This window comes from Cetorhinus maximus, chromosome 17, assembly GCF_964194155.1.
Source record: "Cetorhinus maximus chromosome 17, sCetMax3.hap1.1, whole genome shotgun sequence".
In the NCBI taxonomy this organism is placed as follows: Eukaryota; Metazoa; Chordata; class Chondrichthyes; order Lamniformes; family Cetorhinidae; genus Cetorhinus; species Cetorhinus maximus.
In genome coordinates, this window is record NC_135895.1 from 64,780,614 (window position 1) to 64,800,586 (window position 19,973).

Below are 19,973 nucleotides of genomic sequence, written 5' to 3' on the forward strand. Positions count from 1 at the left end.
ATCCTCGCAGTCAACACAGAGAGAAGATGAAGCAAAGATACCAACTGTCATGTTAGCCCAACAAGGGCTTTGTTCATTGTCCATTATTTCAGTGAACATAAGAGGAATTTACAATAGGTTTGCCAGCTCTCTGTATAAGGAATGACAAATTTGCTATGTGACATGCAGAATGGACAGGCAGCTTATGGCTTATTTTAAAGAAAAAATTGAGAAGTAACCTCATCGAGGTATATAAAGTCTTAAATAGTATAGATGAGAAGAAATTAGAAAATTACTTACGGAGCAGTCAGTACAAGAGTACATAAATATAAAGAGAAAAATGCATTTAAAACATCTTAGGAAAAATGACGACTCAAAAGCTGATAAATAGTTGGAATAATTGGTGAGGTAGTAGAGTCAAAGAGGTTAGGGGAGTTTAAGATACAGTAAGATGCCAGGCTAGGTGAGGTTAAATATTAGCAGGATAAACTCTTAAGAGCTGCATGGCCTTTTCTCTTCCCTGATTTTTATTATTTTCTAATCAATTTTTACCTATCAGTGTGGGATCGGTTCAAAATCCAGGCTCCAAAGAAAGCATGCTAACTCACTGGAAGGTCCATTCCCCACCTCCTTTGCAATTATAATCATTTTTTTGTTAATAGTTTGTGATTAATATGGCTTTTTACACCCCTCCACAGCAAAATGGCTACAACAGAAGTCTCAAGAGCTGTGTCACATTATTAATAGCTTCAGTGGATTGCAGTGTCCCAATATGATTTTACATTATACTAAATCATGAAAGTTAACAAAATGCACAGAGTAATAGAATATTTATTGCTTCTTAAAACTGCTGCAACAGATCAAAGAACAAGAAATGGCTGTACTTTTCACCTGGAGTTAGTAGAACTAGGATTAGTTTTCAAAACTTTGAACCCATATTAACCAAAATTTCACACTTCTGCAATGATAGCTGTTCATATTTTTTAGTGTTATATTTCGTTGACAGTTCTGTCTAGGCTAGTTGTAAAAATTACCTGTTTTTGGATGAGTGTTTACTACTATAATTTATTATTTACTTGGGCAATATAACACCAATGTGGAACCCGACAGCTACCGGCAGGAACCCCAAATTGCTTTGAAAATCATTTAATTGGAACCAGCCTTGATCTGTTTATTTAGCAGTGACGAACTGGCCCTTTGTGCTGTTTGTAATAAATGTCCTTGCATCACACAGCTGTTAAAAAGTTATTATTTGAAAGTAATGCTCTCAGAGCAGGGGCTTCACATTCTCTTGAAATGACCTATTTATTGTTAGCAGCGAGGTTCCCTCTAAACTGCGGAGGCTGTGCACAACTTGGCCCTTTTAAGTTAGTGTGTGCGTGCAGGCATGCACAAAAATTTAAAGGGCCCACGCACTTAAACAAATCGCCCAGCCACTACAAAAGAAAATCACAGCGTATTTTGATTGGAAGTGTTTCCTTTTGGCTCCAATTCTGCCCTCTGCCCTTTCAACTTCAGAAATTAAAGCAGTTTGTGGCATTGTTATACTCAATAACACAGTTCCCATCAGCAACGTCTCCAATCAAATTAAACCTTTATGTTGTGAGAAATACAGACCCCAGGATTAACAATTATTCTTTTCATTTTCATATTGTCTATTATATATCATGTCGGATGGTCATCACTGCTTTCTTACTCCTTCACAAGCTGGAAAACATCTTAAATAAAGTGTATCGACAAAAGATTTAAAGAAACTCAACTGTGATGTTATTTTACAAAAGGATAACTTTAAGATTTTACACCCACACCATGACAGATAAGGCACCACTTATGACAGGGCATGAGATTAGGACAATATTAGCATACAGAATGCTCATCACTGAAGTGGGGAATCTATAAATTACCATGCCTTAGTAAGTAACTTTCGCTAAGAACAAATGAAATTATGGAATGATAAATCAGAAATCAAGATTCATGCAGAAACATAGTTGGAAAATAAATGTCAACAAAATAGTTCTATCACATATTGAACACTGATCACAACACATTAGACATATTGCGTAATTGATGCACGGGCATATAGGTCATTCATTAGGCAGCCACTGCCTGTCTGGAGACTAATCCCTTGGCAGCCAGCTATGGTCTAAGGTTTCTGACATGGATATCAAAATCAATCCCAAAAAAAACTAACTGCTTATCTTCTTATTGACCTTCTGCATGCATAACCAATATAAATGTAAGTATTCTGTATTTTAGCTCTGATCAAAGTGAATATGTGGACTAATTGCTAGCAGGGTAACTTGTTTGTTAGGTTAATTTTTGTAAAGATGTTTTGCAAGGTTTCATTGCTTCCTCTCTGTGTGCACTGCAGCAGAGCCACCACCTCCACCCCCCACCGGAAGCATGATATTTAAATGCAGGGAATTCCCTGGTTCCCTGGATAATGAACACTTAGCACATGTCATTAAGGATATGAGATACTCCTAAGGGGGCATGGGGTGGTCAGAAAACTACAGTATCACTTTCCCCTGACTTTGTAAACCTGTACTCACATCAGTGAGTCAAATATCAGCTTTTTCCTTCCTTTTGCCTGATGTCTGAAATTTCGTAGTAATTAATAAACATCAATATTCCTCCTCTTATATTTAAGTACCATTCAGAAGCTCCTGCTCAGTAAAAAAAAATACAATTACTGCAGAATAATTTAATTCCATTATGTTTATTATGCACATTCTTATCTTTGTTATATTTTCCTTCTAGTGTATTTGCAGAACACAAGTGAGGAATATAACAGATCAGAAGGAAACAGAAATATAATATAATTGAAGCAAAAAACTGCAGGTGCTGGAAATCTCAAAATAAAAAGAAACTGGAAACACTCAGCAGGTCAGGCAGTGCCTATAGACAGGTCAGATGAGGTGACATTTTGGGTGTGGACATTTCAAAACACAAGGGTCTGCACCAAAAATAGTAACCCAGCTGGTCTCTCCACTGATGGTGTACAACTTGCTAAGAAATTTCAGCATTTACTGTTTTTGTGTAATACACTAGCCTAAAGGTAGTCTTTATTTCCAGTATTTACTACAATAAGGTCCCCTTTATAACTTACGGAGTTTCCTCAAATTTAGGTGCCCTCAGAAATATGTCTTCTTCCTCCACACACACCATGATGACCCTTGATCTTCACCAACAGAGCCATCACAGACCCTGTCTCAGTGAAGACTGGCGTCAAACAAGGCTGTGTCATTGCACCAACCCCTTCTCCATGTTTCTCATTTCTGGCAAATTACTCACAGGCGTGGAGATATTTTTCAGAACAGATGGAAACTGTTCAGGCTATGCATGTTCAATCCAAAAGCAAAACACTCCAACTTCAACCATTGAGCCCCAGCATGCAGATGACACTTGAGTATGCAGTCACTCAGAAATTGAGCTCCAAGTCATTGTTGACTCCTTCTCTGAGGCATATGAGAAAATGGGCCTTCCACTGAACACCTGGAAAACTACCATCTCATCCAACCAGCTCCCACAATACAACATCTCCCCACACTGATTAAGATCAATGGCTAGAAACTGGAAAATGTAGCCCATTTACCATATCTTGCGAGTCTCCTCTTGACAAAGGTAGACATAGCTGATGAAATTCATCATCACCTCCAATGTGCCAACTCAGCCTTTGGCCAACTGAGGAAAAGAGTATTTGAGGACCAGGATCTCAAACTTGAAACTAAGGTCATGGTTTACTGGGCAGCAATAATCCCCATAATCCTATGTGCTTCGGAGGCATGGACAACCTATAGCAGACACCTCAAAGCACTGGAAAAGTACAGCTAGTGGTGCCTTTGCAAGATCCTCCAAATCTAGCAGCAAGAAAGGGGTCCAACAGTAGCCTTCTCTCCTAATCCAATATGTTCAGTATTGGGCACTGATCACTCAAAACCAGCTCCGCTGGTCAGGACATGTCATTCACATGCCAACACTAGACTCTTGAAGCAGCTGCTCTATTTGGAACTCATGTCAGGAGACTGCCAGGAGGACAATAGAAACGCTTTAGGGATGGCATAAAGCATCCCTGAAGAGGTCAAACATCCCTGCCAACTCATGAGAGTCCCTGGCTCCTGATCACTCAAAATGGTTTATCAGCCATCTCAGAAGCCATCGACTGAAGAGGAAGCAAGTCATGCTAGATCCCAAGGGTCTGCCTAAGGAGGAGAAGATCATTCCCAGCATTTACTCCTTTAAATGTGACACAATTTAACATTCTTGAATTTACTAATTTTATCAAAATGAGCCACTGGATGAGGTTTCATGTATTATCAGAAGCCCGCTGGGGCGCCTGGCCTGCCTGCCAGCCTTAAGGTTGGATGGGCAGGGTCTTTAATTAGCTTAATTACTCTGTCAATGGCCTCAATTGGCCATTGACAGGTCGGTGGGCGAACAGCTGATTTCGCTGTCCGCCCACCTTCCTAAAAATTTAAATGGATCGGGATGACGTCGGAGGTTCCTCCCGATGTCATCCCATGTCATTTTCCTGTCGGCGAGCGGGCCCTGCCCCCAAATCCACTGGCAGGATGAGGTTTCATGTCCGTTTTTAAAAACTTCAATAAATTTTATGTGATATTTATTAACATGTCCCATCTCGTGTGACATGTTAATAATTTTTAAATTTTTCTATTTTTAAAGTTTTTTAGACTGTCACTAATCTCCCTGAGACAGTGCTTAGTCTCAGGGAGCAGTGCGCTCTTTCGCGTGCATGTGCGAAAGTGCGCACTTTGACAGATGGGAATCCCTCCATCCCCCGCACAGGAAGCGCATAGCGCTTCCTGTCGGGCAGGCCGCTGGGCGGGCCTTAATTGGCCCGTCCACTCAAAATGGCGGCGGGCCCCGTTTTGATGGCGGAGTTCGGCTGCCCTCCCGCCGCCAAGCCGATGGGGCCCGCCCGCCAACCGAGGGCAAAATTCTGCCTGATGAAGGAGCAGTGAATGAGCAGGCTCAGGCTCAGTAGACAGGCTATGACTGAGGTGTCCCATTGTACTAAGTAAACCTATGAACAAAAGGAAAAATTCAAACAGAGTCATCACAGGAGTAGCTTTGTTTTTTTTACTTTGACCTCTGGTTTTAGGAAGGATACTAAAGGTACAGAGTGTAATATTAGGCTTTCAAAGCACCTCCCCTCTCCCTCCCCACTGGAAAGGTTATCGGATAAGAATAGGATCCACCTCAAAAGCAATGCCATCCATAGTCAACAACAAAAACAAAAATACCTGTAAAAACTCAGCAGGTCTGACAGCATCTGCAGAGAGGAACACAGTCAACGTTTGAGTCCGTATGACTCTTCATTTGACCATCCATAGTCAAATTGCCTGCCAACACTTACTCACACATGAAGTTGGACGATATCTGAGAAATCATTGCTTGGAATAGTTACTGCCTTCAGGAAAGAAGGTGAGGTTGCTTAATTTTCCATCAGTCCTTTATGCACTTAGTGGTTTATTTCTCTTCCTGAACTACTCAGTAGCTAGTTATTTGACATTGTGACTCTCACTCAGTAGAATACTGCTAGGTCAGAGACAGTGGGCTAGAAACTGGATTAAGCTGATTTTTGGGTGCAGAGATGCAATTCGCGACCTGCCTGTGCCCACAAAGATTGAGGTGGGGCCACATAATTTCCATCTACCCACCTCATTTGCATGATTTCAAGCGACTTCTCTGTCTCTAAGATACCTGTGGCTTTTGCACAGCAGGGGACCTCAGCAGCATTGTTTGCCATCAGATGATCCAACAAGACTGCTGTTCTTAAGGGGTCACTCCTTCTTAAAGGAAGGCCGCACATCTGCAATCAAGCCCGATGGAAAATGAGTACAGAGGATTTGAGCGATGTCTCAGCAGGCATTGGGGAGAGCTCCCCGCTTTAAGTGATGCCACAATGGAGACTCTGGTTACTGAAATGAAGTCCAGAAGGAAGGCAGTATTACCCTGGGTAGGAAAGAATTCATCAAATAATAGCCTGAAGAAAGATTGGGAGCACACCGCCTGGAACATGAATGGTTGAAGTCTGGTACCATGGATGTGGCATCAATACAGTAAAAAGAAAAATGACCTCACATGGGTGGTCAAGTGAATGCACCACCATACCAATAACCTCTGTGCTCAATGCACCACACCCCCATTATTCACCCAGCAGGACTCTCTGGTACTCAGCACTCAAAGCTAACATTCACATGTTCTACCTCACCCATATACATCTACGAATGCTGCAAGCCTCACACCCACCTCCCTCTGCCTCCACACATCTCCAGCCATTAAGCTAGACAGGTACATCAACCAAGCACCGTGCCATACAATCATTGACACTCTGCCCTCTCTCTTGTAGAAGATTGCCAATAACATCAGGGAGCAGCAGATGACCGAAGGGTACAGATCCATGACTTCATCCGCTGCCCCCCTCCCTCTCCCCACACCCCCCATCACCCCCAGAGGAGATGGTTTTCAACATCATGGACTGGAGGCAACACAGCCCATGGCATTTGATGCAGCAGAGGCTGCTCAGGATCTCAGGATGGTGGTAAGTGACAAAATTATATCCCTTTTCAACTCCCTCCTCACCCTCATACTGAGATGTGGAAGCTGAAGATTGTGTGACCTTATGGAACTCCTGCTTTCCTTCCCAACCCCCTGCCTCACACCAAGTTAACCTTCTGAGTTTCTGTTTTCAGACACCCAAGAACTGCTGCCTGCCTGACCACAGCAGTACCAGGAGGAAAAGAGAGCAACACAGCACAGCATTAATGAGGAGGCCCTGTCACTACCACTTGCAGTCGCCAGTTCAGATATTGGCACTGGAGGCTAATAGTGTCGGGATCAACACGTGATGAATCATTTTGACATGAGTAGCCTGCAGCCAGGCCAGGAGTAAAGAATGATTTATTTGCCAGCTTACGAGAGGGCTAGCTGGCAATTGAGTAATGTTGCAGGGAACTCAGATGAGGACCCTAATGGCACGACATACAGTAGAGCGGTGAATGGGCATGCACACCAAGATACAGGGTGTATTGGTTGTTCTGCCAAATAGCCTCCTGCCACTGTCAAGAAGCATGGCAGAGTCTGGCTTCAATTTGGCAGAGGGCACATCATAGAGCTTGTCCTCCCCGCTGTCCCCGCTCCATCTTCCTGCCATGCTGCAGACCCAGAGACACTGCTACACCCACACTTGTTGCAGTCTTTGTGTGGAGCGATCACCTACTTCTCTTCCCCTCTGATCAGCCCCATGAGGATGCAGCAATATTTTCTGGCAATTCCAGGAACTCACGAAAGCATAAAAATGCTCCAGAGTGCTTCCAGACACCGCAATAGAAAAAAATTACCTTACCACAATTGCGGTGCCTAGCCCTTTGAAATAACACTACTGTAGGGCCCATCTTCAGCTTCATGCTGGTTTTCTCTTGAGTAAATAACAAAGATGTTGCTAATGTAATCCTGGCATCACATTAGCTGGTTGGGTTGTTTGGTGTCAGGATAGCACTGATTCAAAGTCTTTCCGATGCACACAGGACTTACACTTGTGTGCACCCGTATCCTTGCAGAACATCACACAGGAAGCAGCCGGTGGCATGTGGGGCACATGGAGAGCGGCAAAAGGCATCCATAGCTTCACTACAAGCGCTGTTAGGTGAAGCAATTTGTTGCCCAGTGGGTTCGGTTAATGTGCAAAACTGATCTGAGGAAAGTTGCAGCATCAATAATAAGCAATTAAGTTAAAAACAACTTTTGTGGGGAAAAATGTGCCACAGGATAGCATTCTTTTGTTCGAAGTACTTAGCATACATACAATTACCATATCTTAGCACAGTTTAATTTCTTTTGACTTTCCATCTTTGTGGTAAGCAGCTGTTGTAACCCAGCTGATCAAGTCATTTCTCCAGGGTCCTAAGGGCCTCCGATTAAGATTGATTTATATGGGTGAAATTTCCCATGTAGTTGCGCCTGGTGACTTGCATATTCGAACCTTAAAGCAATTACCAGCACTAAAAAAATTGAGCAAACTAGGGCACACATAATTGGCCTATGCCTGAATTTCCTTCATCTTTTATGCCCTCTATTGATCATTGCACTGGAATGCTTCTTGGATCATTATAATAGCTTGCAGCCCACCACCTCAGATACTGGCGCTGCGCATATCTTGGAGGCTAATATAGGCCAAGAGACTAAAGAACCATATAAATGCATATCTTGTAATTATATTGGTTCAATGCAGATGCAAAATTAAGCCCAGAATTCTAGTCCTAGCACAACAGGCATTTTTGGGAATTCCTTTTGTGATTTTTTGAGAGGATTTTTTTTACTATTTATTCTGACTAAGACCTACCTGCTCTCTATTTTCTGTTTGTTTCAATGTATTTTTACAACTCCAGAAAGAGTCATGTTAAAAACCAAAAAGCTTCCATTATTGCATGTTCTTAAACATACATGAAAGATGGCTAGATGGCTTGAAATGTTATTTTTAATACTTAAGGGAGGAAAATATATGATGAGTTCCACACTTTCCTTGGTCTTGATTGTTTATGGTGATTTCCACTTGCATACTCCAATTTTATATTGTTTCATATGTTAATGAGATTGGCAAAATGGGCATAATTTCAGGTCTAACTTTTGAATTAAACTCCTCAGGAAATTTCACCCCACAGTTTACATCAGAGGTAAGAGAGAACTATATTTTTACCCAAGTGTGGTTATGAAATGATCTGGCAGCATGTTTGGTCGTTTTACCAATTTTAAAATTTGTCTCATGGAGGCACTCAATCACACTGGCAAACGGTTCTACAAGAGTACACAGTTCTCCAGTAGTTTGCCCGAGTTACATCTTTCACATGTGTAGCAAGGCAGTGACTGCTTTCAGGCTGCTCAGTCATGGGGGTTATTACACTTGTGCTCTTCACCTGACATGCACAAAGTGAACTTTGACTCTTCTCTTCCCTCGCCCAGGATGCTGAGGCCAACTATAGCACCCCCTTGCTGCAGTTGAATTTGAGGTCAACAAGCTCAGCACAAACTAGGAAATGGAAGCTGGAACTATTTTGCTCAGTATCACATCACACCATGCATTCACCAACTGACCAATTAGGCAACTTTGTCAGTGTTATTTTGGATAAAGGGATGAATGAGATTGCCTCACAGTTAATATGTAGATTTGTATATAAGCAGCACACCCTTCATGCATTCAGCAACCTTATTTAGAGTTTCTAATATAATCATATAGAAAATACATCAGGAAAATATTTTTCTGTGAGTCACATGATTAGTCGATCCCTCAATGTCAATGTCAATGTCACAAAGGGTTTAGAATACTTTTCAGTTAATATCATTCAGAAGCACCTCCAATGGACACCAAAGGAAACAGTCTCTAACCCTTAGAAAATACACAACAATTTTGATTCCTTTGTGGACTACACCTTCACCTCTGTTTTATATTGTATCTTTTATAATGAGGAATGTTTCCTATGGGTAGGCATACAATTTATTGTGGCATGATCAACATAGGCCTAGATTTTCGCTCCCGGGTCAGGTGCGCATGAGACAGGAGAATTCTAAGTGTCTATAGCAGATTTCATTATATTGAAAAAAAACTCTCATTTAGAAAAACCCATTTACTACATTTACATTCTTTCAACTAAATAAAGCCTTATAACAACAAATATTTCATTCAAGTGCACAATCTCTTTTTACAATAAGCATTGTAATTCATAATCCCATATCAAAGACTCTATAAACAATTGTAGTTGTCAATCAAACTGTGAAATGGCAGGCACCCTACTGTGATAATGAATGGTTGTGAACTCAGTCATGCAGCACTAATTAAGCAACAGAAGCCCTCAGGTTTATGTTAACAGAGTAAAATAGCAAGCAATCATTTTTTTCAACACTACAAGCATTTTTCTTCAAGATTTAAATGACAGGACTTTTAAATGCCTTGACAGCTCCCTTTGACAGGTGCTTTTGACAGGTCCCCTTGACAGCTCCCTTTGACAGGTCCTCCTGACAGCTGCTTCTGACAGTTGATTTTAAAAGGCCTGTTGGCAGTTCAAATGAGCTTGACAGTAATAAGTTTATACATTCTTTTATGCACATTGGGCAGTAACTTCCAATGGAGTGTCAACTGAGTCAGATTGCCACTCCGCTTGAAAGTTCTTACCTTGAAATCCAGGCAATCCTATCTTGCTCAATCTTCCAACTCAGGCTGAGCTAGATCTGGGCAGTACAGTGCGTCCCCGGGGCCTAGCGTCGCAGGCTGTAGAGTCAGAGGTAAGTACACCCACGCCCCCTTTTTAGTGCAGTAGCTGCCATAGACCAAGTTAGTTTGGGGTCCAGCCAAGTTTAAAGGTCTTTGACAAGGCATGGAGAAGGTAAGTATATAAGATAGGTGCGTAGGATGGAGTGGGTGTTGGGTCATGTTGGGCTTTGGGAGGGGTTGTGGGGCCTTGTTGGGGGGTTGGTGTCAGGTCAGGTCAGATCTTGGTGGGTGGGGTGTCGGGTCCAGCCAGGCCCTGGCGGGGGTGGGGAGCAGGTGTTGTGCTTGTCCATGTATTAGACCTGCAGGGGGAGGGGGGGTGTATGGGCTGGTGGGGGGGAAATTGGCCTGGCTGGTAAGGGGAGGTCGGCAGTTGAGCCTGGTAGTGGCAGGAGTGTGGAAGCCGGGCCTGGTGGAGGGGTCCCTGTGGTGGGGTGGGGGTGGAGTCCCCGTGGAGTTGGGGAGTCCTGTGGGGGTGGGGGGAAGCCTGTGGGTTGGGAAGTTCCCATCAGGGGATGTAGTCCCTTGGAGGTGGGAGGAGCCCCATGTAGGAGGAGTCCTGTGGTGTTGGGGGTGGTGGGGGGGTGGGGTGGGGTGAGTCAGGGGCTGGGGGATTGTCCCCTGGTGGTTCAGGAGAGTGTTTGGGGGGTGGGGTTGGTGTGGGACTGTACAATAGTTACCCAGAAGTGAGAATTGGTTTTAATTCTTCTAACATTTTATGGGTAACGACTGATGTAACCCAGTCGGAGCCATCCAAAGATCACATTATAAATCGCAGTTTCTGATAGTTCCCAGTGCAGGGCAATTGCCCAAGGGAAGTTTGCACTTCCCTGGCAATTGGCATGGAAACTTCACCTGGGAACTTCCGGGCACTGGGGGTTGGGGGTGGTGGGGTTCCCCAGCACATTTTTGTGGCACCCCCAAATATGACCCCCAAATGTGATGCCCCCATGGTGGGGGTGGGGGGTGGAGTGCTGTGGGGGTGGGGGGAATCCTGTGGGCTGGGTAGTTCCTGTCAGGGGATGTAGTCCCTTGGGGGTGGGAGGAGCTCCGTGTAGGAGGAGTCCTGTGGTTGGGGGGGGGTAGTCAGGGGCTGGGAGGTTGTCCTGTCAAAAAATGATTGCTTGCTATTTTACTCTGTCTGTTGACATAAACCTGAGGGCTTCTGTTTCTTAATTAGTGCTGCATGACTAATTTCACAACCACTCATTATCGCAGTCGGGTGCCTGCCATTTCACATTTTGGAAGTTATGGCCCATTATCTCCCCCAAAGGGCACCTGACCTCCACCAAAAGTGTCCCGGGACCAGATCCCAAGGTGTGCCTTACCTCTCCAAAGGGTTACCCTGCCTATCCAAATGAATCGAAGTTCAGATCTGCTGTTACCAGGTCTGGTCTGCACACTTTGGGTTTCAAACTCCAAGGGCAGAATTTTGCCTTCGATGAACAGGGGGCGGGGCCCGCTTGCCGACGCGTAAAATGACGCGGGGTGATGTCGGGCGGAACCCCCGACATCATCCCGGTCCATTTAAATTTTCAGGAAGGCGGGGGCACAGCAAAATCAGCTGTGGGCCCGCCGACCTGTCAATGGCCAATTGAGGCCATTGACAGATCAATTAAAGTACTTAGTATACCTGCCTGTCCAACCTTAAGGTTGGCAGGCAGGCCAGGAGCCCTGGCGGCAAACAGATAAAACATGAAACCTCATCCAGCGGCGGGATGAGGTTTCATGCAGGGTTTTTAAATTTTTAATAAATTTATTATGTTAATTATGAACATGTCCCATCTCATGTGACATTGTCACATGAGGGGCATATTAGGGAATTTTTTTTTCTATTTTTAATATTTTTAAAAGTGTCGGCGATCTCCCTGAGGCAGCGCTTAGCCTCAGGGAGATGTGCACTCTTTGTTGTGCAAGCGTGTAAGAGCGCGCTCTCGCTTTTGGGGAATCCCCCCCCCGCCAGCACAGGAAGCGCATAGCGCTGCCCGCCGGACATCACGCTGGGTGGGCTTTAATTGGTTACAATGCAGATTTACCAGAATCATACTAGGATATAAAAGGTTAAACTTAGCTAGTATTCCTTTGAATTCAAAAAATAAAATTGTGTTTAACAAAATCCTGTTTTTTGAGGTGGTAACAGATATGGTAGACGGGGAAACACATTGAATATAGTATACATGGACTTTCAGAAAGCCCTTGACAAGGCACTACTTGGAGAAAATTGAACTGTATGGAATTAGATGGAGGGGAAGCAAATACACTTAAAAACCTGTTTGGAGGGAAGATATAGGTAGTTTCTCAGAGTCGTTGAATTTGAGTAGCAACGCCCCCCAGGTTCTGTTCCGTGGCTGTCCTTATTCACTGTGCCTATCAATCAGTTGGATAAAGAGCTAGAGAGAATCATGTCCAATTCGCTGATGATACTCAAATAGGAGACAGAGCAAATAGTTCTGAGGACCAAAGGGGGTTACAAAAAGATATCAATAAGATGGTGGAATGGTATAAAAATTACAAATCAAAATCAATATTAGTAAATGTGAGATTACACAGTTTGGTAAAACAAAAGAAAGGAAAAAGAAGATTGGATAATATGAAAGAGCAGAGGGATTTGGGGGTTCAGGTTCACACAACATTAAAAGCAGAACTGAAAATAGATAACGTTAATGAAATATATTCATGTAGAGCGCAACACCAACCAACACAGACTGGTTGGGCTGAATGACTTGTTTCTAGGTTGTAACTGCTATGTAATTTTATTGATTTCAATAGCAATGAAAATCAGACTGGCACCCAATCCACAATGCCAGTTTTATGCAGAAAATTGAGAATCTACCCCATTAAGTTTCCTTACCTGGAAATACGAACACTGGAAATTCTGAGATTCTCAAGGAAGTGAATTCAAAAAGTTAAAACTTATTATAAATATGCTTTTGATTTAAAAGCGGAAAATAGATAGGATATTTCCAGTGACTATTTGAGGATGGGCCAGTTGTTAACCCTATGATGGAATATTGCTTTAATATATTGAATCAGTAAATTCATGTCAATTACAGGGTTAAATTATTTGGTTAAGTAGGATGGCTCCCTTACTGAGAAAAACAAAAAAATAAATATTGGCGTTAATCAACCCTGGCTAGATATGTTTCAGTTAAAGCAGTCAGCCTTCTTTTTACTGGTGACAGCACAAAATTTTATTGGGCAATGCATCACGTATTTCTGCTACCTTGGCCAGGATTTTGCATGGAGAAGGTGGCCCGCCTAGCAGCTGTAAAGTTGAGGACAAGCCTGCCTCCGCCAGCCCTTGAATCCATGACTAAACTTTACATTGTTTAGGCAATTAGTTGCCTGAAGTCATGGCCTCGTCCCTGTGAAGCAGGATGTTCGTCCTCCAAGAACTGCTGGCCTTCAGTCCCAGCAGTGCCACCAGGAGCAATGGCTACTGCTGGGATTACAGCAGCACCTGGACCAGTGACCATCGGGTAAGCCTGGAGTAAAGGTAAATCAAGGGGTTAGGGATCGCTGGGGCCAATCAGGCAGACCTGCTTGATTGATATACCCAATCAGCAGGGGTGGCCCTTGCCCCATCATTTTGTTTTTGTGCGGTTTGGCAGTGGTAAGGATATGGCAAAAAAATCAGCGCCCCCTTTTATTTGAAGATCTAGATTATTATGGAAGAATATAAAATGTATCCCACTGCAAAAGAGAGCAGTTTGGTGGTCTGAGTGTTTCAATCAAGATGGCACTATACCATGGTACTCTCAAGTTGGGCTCGAGGTTGGCCACTTGGCTGAGTTGTTTCCTCTAATCAACACACTGGGGGCCCTCTGTGGGTCACATGGTGCCCAATCAGGAGGGAATTCCCTTGAGCCTACAGGAAGGCCACCAGGTTTCACTGGAAGGTGCCTATCCACCAGTGGTAGAATACCAGTGGCAGTGGGAAGAAGCCCTTAAGTGACCATTAAGTGGCCACTTAAGGGTCTCAATTGATCTAAGGGTGAACAGTTCACCTGCCACCTACCCCGCTGCTGGTAAAATATCACAGCAACCACTCCAATTCCACTCTATTTTATGCTCCTCTTGCCTTCCAACCCAATTCTGGGGATGGGGCAGGTGGCATAAAACTTCAACTTATGTTATCTATGGTGTTCCTGCCATATTCTACCTGGATACATCATAAAGGATTAGGACCAATTAAATGGTAAGAATTCTTATGGTAATGTCAAGCACCTTAGTAATTGATTAGAGGAAACGACTCAGCCAAGTGGCCAACCTCAAGCCCAACTTGAGGGTGCCAGGGTATAGTACCATCTTGATTGAAACACTCAGACCACCAAACTGCTATTGAAAACAAAGGGCTCTTTTTTGCAATGGGAGGCATTTTAAAAAGATATGCTCTTCTTCTTCCATAATAATCTAGATCTTCAAATAAAAGGGGGCTCTGGTTTTTTCTGCCATATCCTCACCACTGCCAAACTGCACAAAAACAAAACAATGAAGTCATTACACTATTCAGCACCAAACAACCTATACCAAGTACAAAATCAAGAGTACAAGAACACAAAAAATATGAGCAGGAGTAGACCACATGCCTGTTGATCCTGCTCCATCAGTCAATGCAATCTTGGCTGACCTTGGGCTTCAACTCCACTTTTCCGCCCACTCCCCATATCCCTTGATTCCCTGAGAGACCAAAAATCTGTCTAAGCCAGCCTTAAATGCATTTAACGATGGGGTATCCATGATCCTCTAAGGTAACCAATTCCAAAGGTTCATAACCCTTTAAGTGAAATAATCTCTCCTCACCTTAGCACCTCTTATCCTGAGACTTTGCCCCCATGTTTTAGATTCCCCACCAGGCAGAAACAATCTCCCAGTGTCCACCCTATCAAGCTCCTTCAGAATCTTGTATGTTTCATGGAGATTGTCTCTCATTCTTCTAAACACCAGAGAGTATAGCACCATGGTGCACATGCTTTTCTTTGGTGTCACACAGCTTCCTCTTAGAAGCAAGTGTTGAGTTGAGCACATGGTTTGCCTGGAACAGCTAAATGTAATACTGGTCATTTCTAAAGTGTTGAAATCAAACCTCATCCTGCAATCTCCTTTTGTAGCATATTCTTCCCATGTCATCAAAATTGTATGACTCCCTTTATCAATTTTCCTCCCTACAATCTTCAGGCTTGGCAATATTTTATCACTGATTTACACTGTCTTCTCTTTTACTCTTTTAAACTTGGTCATCTCCTGCCCCATGGGTATTGGCTCTTTACCTGGGTTTGTCAATAAAATATGCTCATGCATTCAAACTAGATTTAAAGGCACACTACTTATCACTCTTATGTGCTTAAATAAAGCCAAATACTGCGGATGCTGGAAATCTGAAACAAAAACAAAAAATACTGGAAAAACTCAGCAGGTCTGACAGCATCTGTGGAGAGAAAGACAGAGCTAATGTTTTGAGTCCGTATGACTCTTCTTCAGAGCTAAAGGGAAATAGAAATGTGGTGAAATATATACTGTTGAAGGGGGGTGGAACAGGTGAAGCTGGATAGAAGGCCAGCGATAGGCGGAGGCAAAGAAAAGATTGCACTAGATGTCATAAACAATAGGTCGAAGGATTGTTAACAGTGGTGGTGATACTGGCTAAAGGAGGAGCTAATGGTGACATTAAGAGTGGAAAGCAGAATGTGATAATGGCCGGACCAGGGTAAGCGCTCTAGAAAGTGACCAATGGCCCTAGTGGGAGTGGGGTGGGAGGAGGGGATAGTGGTGGGAAAAAAAGATCGAAAATAGGCTAAAAGCTGGGGGTAAAACAATGAGTAAAAGTGGAAATACATTTAAAAAATAATAATAATGAAAATAAGTGGAAAAGAAATAAAAATGAATATAGAAAAAAGGGGGATCAAAAGAGGGTGGGGATGGAAGAGAGAGCTCATGGTCTGAAGTTGTCGAACTTAATGTTAAGTCCGGAAGGCTGTAAAGTGCCTAATCGGAAGACGAGGTGCTGTTCCTCCAGTTTGCATTGACTTCACTGTAACATTGCAGCAGACCAAGGACAGACATGTGGGCATGAGAGCAGGGTGGTGTGTTGAAATGGCGACAGGAAGGCCTGGGTCATGCTTGAGAACAGACTGAAGGTGTTCCGCAAAGCAGTCACCCAGTCTGCGTTTGGTCTCTCCAATGTAGAGGAGACCACATTGGGAGCAGCGAATGCAGTTGGCCAAATTGAGGGAAGTGCAAGTGAAGCGCTGCTTCGCTTGAAAGGAGTGTTTGGGCTCTTGGACGGTGAGGAGGGGGGAAATAAATGGGCAGGTGTTGTACCTTCTGTGATTGCATGGGAAGGTGCCATGGAGCGGGTTGAGGTGTTGGGGATGATGGAGGAGTGGACCAGGGTGTCCCAGAGGGAACAGTCCCTATGGAATGCCAACAGGGGGGATGAAGGGAAGATGTGTTTGGTGGTGGCATCATGCTGGAGTTGGCGGAAATGGCGGAGGATGATCCTTTGAATGCGGAGGCTGGTAGGGTGAAAAGTCAGGTGAAAAGAAGGACCCTATCATGGTTCTGGGAGGGAGAGGAAGGTATGAGGGCAGAGGCATGAGAGAATGGTTGGACACGGTTGAGGGCCCTGTCAACCATCGTGGGTGGGAAACCTCGATTAAGGAAGAAGGAAGACCTGTCAGAAACACTGTTTTGGAAAGTGACATCATCGGAACAGATGCGACGGAGGCAAAGGAACTGAGAGAATGGGATATCTCCCACCTCCAGCGCCTCTTCCCTCACACCTTCCTCTCCCTCCCAGAATCATAATAGGGTCCGCCTTGTCCTCACTTTTCATCCCACCAGCCTCCGCATTCAAAGGATCATCCTCCGCCATTTCTGCCAACTCCAGCATGATGCCACCACCAAACACATCTTCCCTTCACACCCCACCCCACCCCCTGGTCAGCATTCCACAGTGACCATTCCCTCTGGGACACCCTGGTCCACTCCTCCATCACCCTCAACCCCCTCCCATGGCACCTTCCCATGCAATTGCCCCTTTACTCCCCCCTCTCCTCACCGTCTAAGGGCCCAAACACTCCTTTCTACTTCATTTGCACCTCCTTCAATTTGGTCTACTGCTTTCGCTGCTCCCAGTGCAGTCTGCTCTACATTGGAGCGATCAAACCCAGACTGGGTGACTCCTGCAGAATACCTTTGGTCTGTCCGCAAGCATGACCAAGACTTCCTGTCACTTGCCATTTCAACACACCATCTTGCGCTCTTGTCCACGTGTCCGTCCTTGGCCTGCTGCAATGTGCCAATGAAGCTCAATGCAAACTGGAGGAACAGCACCTCATCTTCCAATTAGGCACTTTACAGCCTTCCGGCCTTAAAGTTGAGTTCAACAACTTCAGACCATGAACTTTCTCCTCTATCTCCACCCCTTTTTGATCCCCCTTTTTTCTATATTCATTTTTATTTTTTAATTTTTATCTATTTTTCCACTTATTTTCATTATTATTATTTTTTAAATGTATTTCCATTTTTATTCATTGTTTTATCCCCAGCTTTTGGCCTATTTTCGATCTTTTTTCCCACCACCATTCCCTCCCCCCACCCCACCCCCACTAGGACCATCTGTCACTTTCTAGAGTGCTTACTCTGGTCTGTCCATTATCACATTCTGCTTTCCACTCTTTATGTCACCATTAGCACCTCCTTTAGCTAGTATCACAACCACTATTAACAGCCCTTTGACCTTTTGTTTATGACATCTTTTGTAATCTCTCCTTTGCCTCCAACTATCGCTGGCCTTCTATCCAGCTTCACCTGTTCCACCCCTCTTCAACAGTATATATTTCACCACATTTCTACTTCCCTTTAGCTCTGAAGAAGAGTCATACGGACTCGAAACGTTAGCTCTGTCTTTCTCTCCACAGATGCTGTCAGACCTGCTGAGTTTTTCCAGCATTTTTTGTTTTTGTGTGTGACTCTTCTGTGCTTATTGCCTTTAAAAAGTTTAACTTTTAATACATCCTATCAAATTGCTTTATAAGACAAAACATATTTTTTGCCCTGTTTTATAGCTCTTTACAATAAATTGGATAAATTGAAGAAAAAAGCTCTACAGGAAGAGTACCTTCAGGTTTTCTTCCAGAAATAACAAACCATTCAAACCCCTCTGCAGGGTGACACATCTCCCTTCTAAGACCTGTGAATATTAGCCTATGAAGGGAAATTGTACGACATATTAAAGACATTTCTTTATAATAAATAACATTTTATTATAAATCAATTAAGATTCCCTCTGGCACTTCCATCATATTCTAATGACTGGGAGGCAGATACGGTCTTGCGTGATGACAAGTGACCTGAGTGATGATCAGTTTAGTACAGATACCTTTCATTAGTAGGCAGTTGTGTGTTATGCACATTTATTTATTAAAACGAAAATTGTGACCGGGGGCGTTAGGACCCAGAGGTAATCTTTCAGTCGAAGACAAGACTTTTTGGAGACAAGCTGCCGCATGTAACCTCCTAGAGAGGAAAAAAAATCCTGCATAGGAACAAATAGCCAAGGGCTGCAGCAAAACCCTTGAACCGCTGCCGAAAGCACAATTTGGAAATCCGAACCACCACGAACATGGTCATCATTCCAGTGGCCATCGGTCACCAGGCGCTGGATGGAGACAGCGTCCAATCCCAGCAAAGATAAAGGCAATTCCTAACAAATATTCCGACTGCCCCGTCGCTCTATTTCAATGGAATGTGCTTACCTTCCTGCGCTGCATTTCCAAGTTTCATCCTTTTTCCAACCCCAATCCATTCCCCGGGCTGCCTGCGTGGAATGGTTTCTGGCGACATCCAGAGAGTGGAGGTGCGTTAATCCATCCCGTACCTTAGGTGGAGGTTGAGATGAGAATGCATGGCTTGTCCCTGGGAAGGGACACGATAATATACTGTGTGTGTGTGTGTGTGTGTGTGCAGCTGTCAGAGCGGCTGATCAGAGAGGGGCGCGCGCGCACACAGGGATATCTCTCTCTCTCGCTGACAGTCCTCACGCTCCAGCCTCCCACTCCTAATTATACAGCCAGCGCAGCTGTTTGCCAAGGAATGGCACTGCCAGGTAGGCTCTGAAATATCGACACTGTCCTACTGAGGGGAATGGAGGTCTCCACAAAGCTCAGCAATATCTGGCCAGTAGGAATTTAGAGCCCACCCCAAAATAAAAAATAAATAAAATAACTTTTTCAGGGCTGAAGGATTTTCAGGCTGAAAAAAAAAGTCTAATTTATTTAATAAATCCCTGAGAATATGCTATAACTAGAAGGACGCTAGTCGCTGTAGAAGATCTGATAATGACATAGCTTTTTATACTTGACCTCTGAACTTTGTGATGGTGCTTATTTAAAGGAATCCTGTTATCTTAAAGGATCTTGTACACTGGTTCTGCCGGGTAGAAATGATGTTACATCCCTATGTTGGTTGGCTCAGGCTTTTGAACACATTGTCAAAAGGCAAAAGAAAAACTGAAAATGCTGGAAACCCTCAGGCAGGTCAAGTTTGTGGGGAGGACAGAGTTGACGTTTTGAGTGTCCACCCTTTGCCAAAAAGAAATCTCAAAGCCTGAAAAGATTGAACATTAAGCAGGAATAGGCAAGATAATTCAGAAAGAGGAGTACTATGTTCAGTTTTTGGCACCAAACTTTAGGAAGGATATGCTGAC

The 19,973-nt window shown here is 43.8% G+C and overlaps 1 protein-coding gene across 1 annotated transcript in view; it reads right to left on the reverse strand.

The window, feature by feature from the left end:
* Positions 1 to 19,633, reverse strand: part of pde4dip (phosphodiesterase 4D interacting protein) — a 545,686-nt gene extending 526,053 nt beyond the window's left edge. Inside the window, exon 1 of the mRNA XM_078561344.1 lies at positions 19,024 to 19,633. Within this exon, the coding sequence (XP_078417470.1) occupies positions 19,024 to 19,073 (50 nt within the window). The 5' untranslated portion in view covers positions 19,074 to 19,633. The remainder of the gene's footprint in view (positions 1 to 19,023) is intronic.
* Between the last annotated feature and the right edge of the window lie 340 nt (positions 19,634 to 19,973).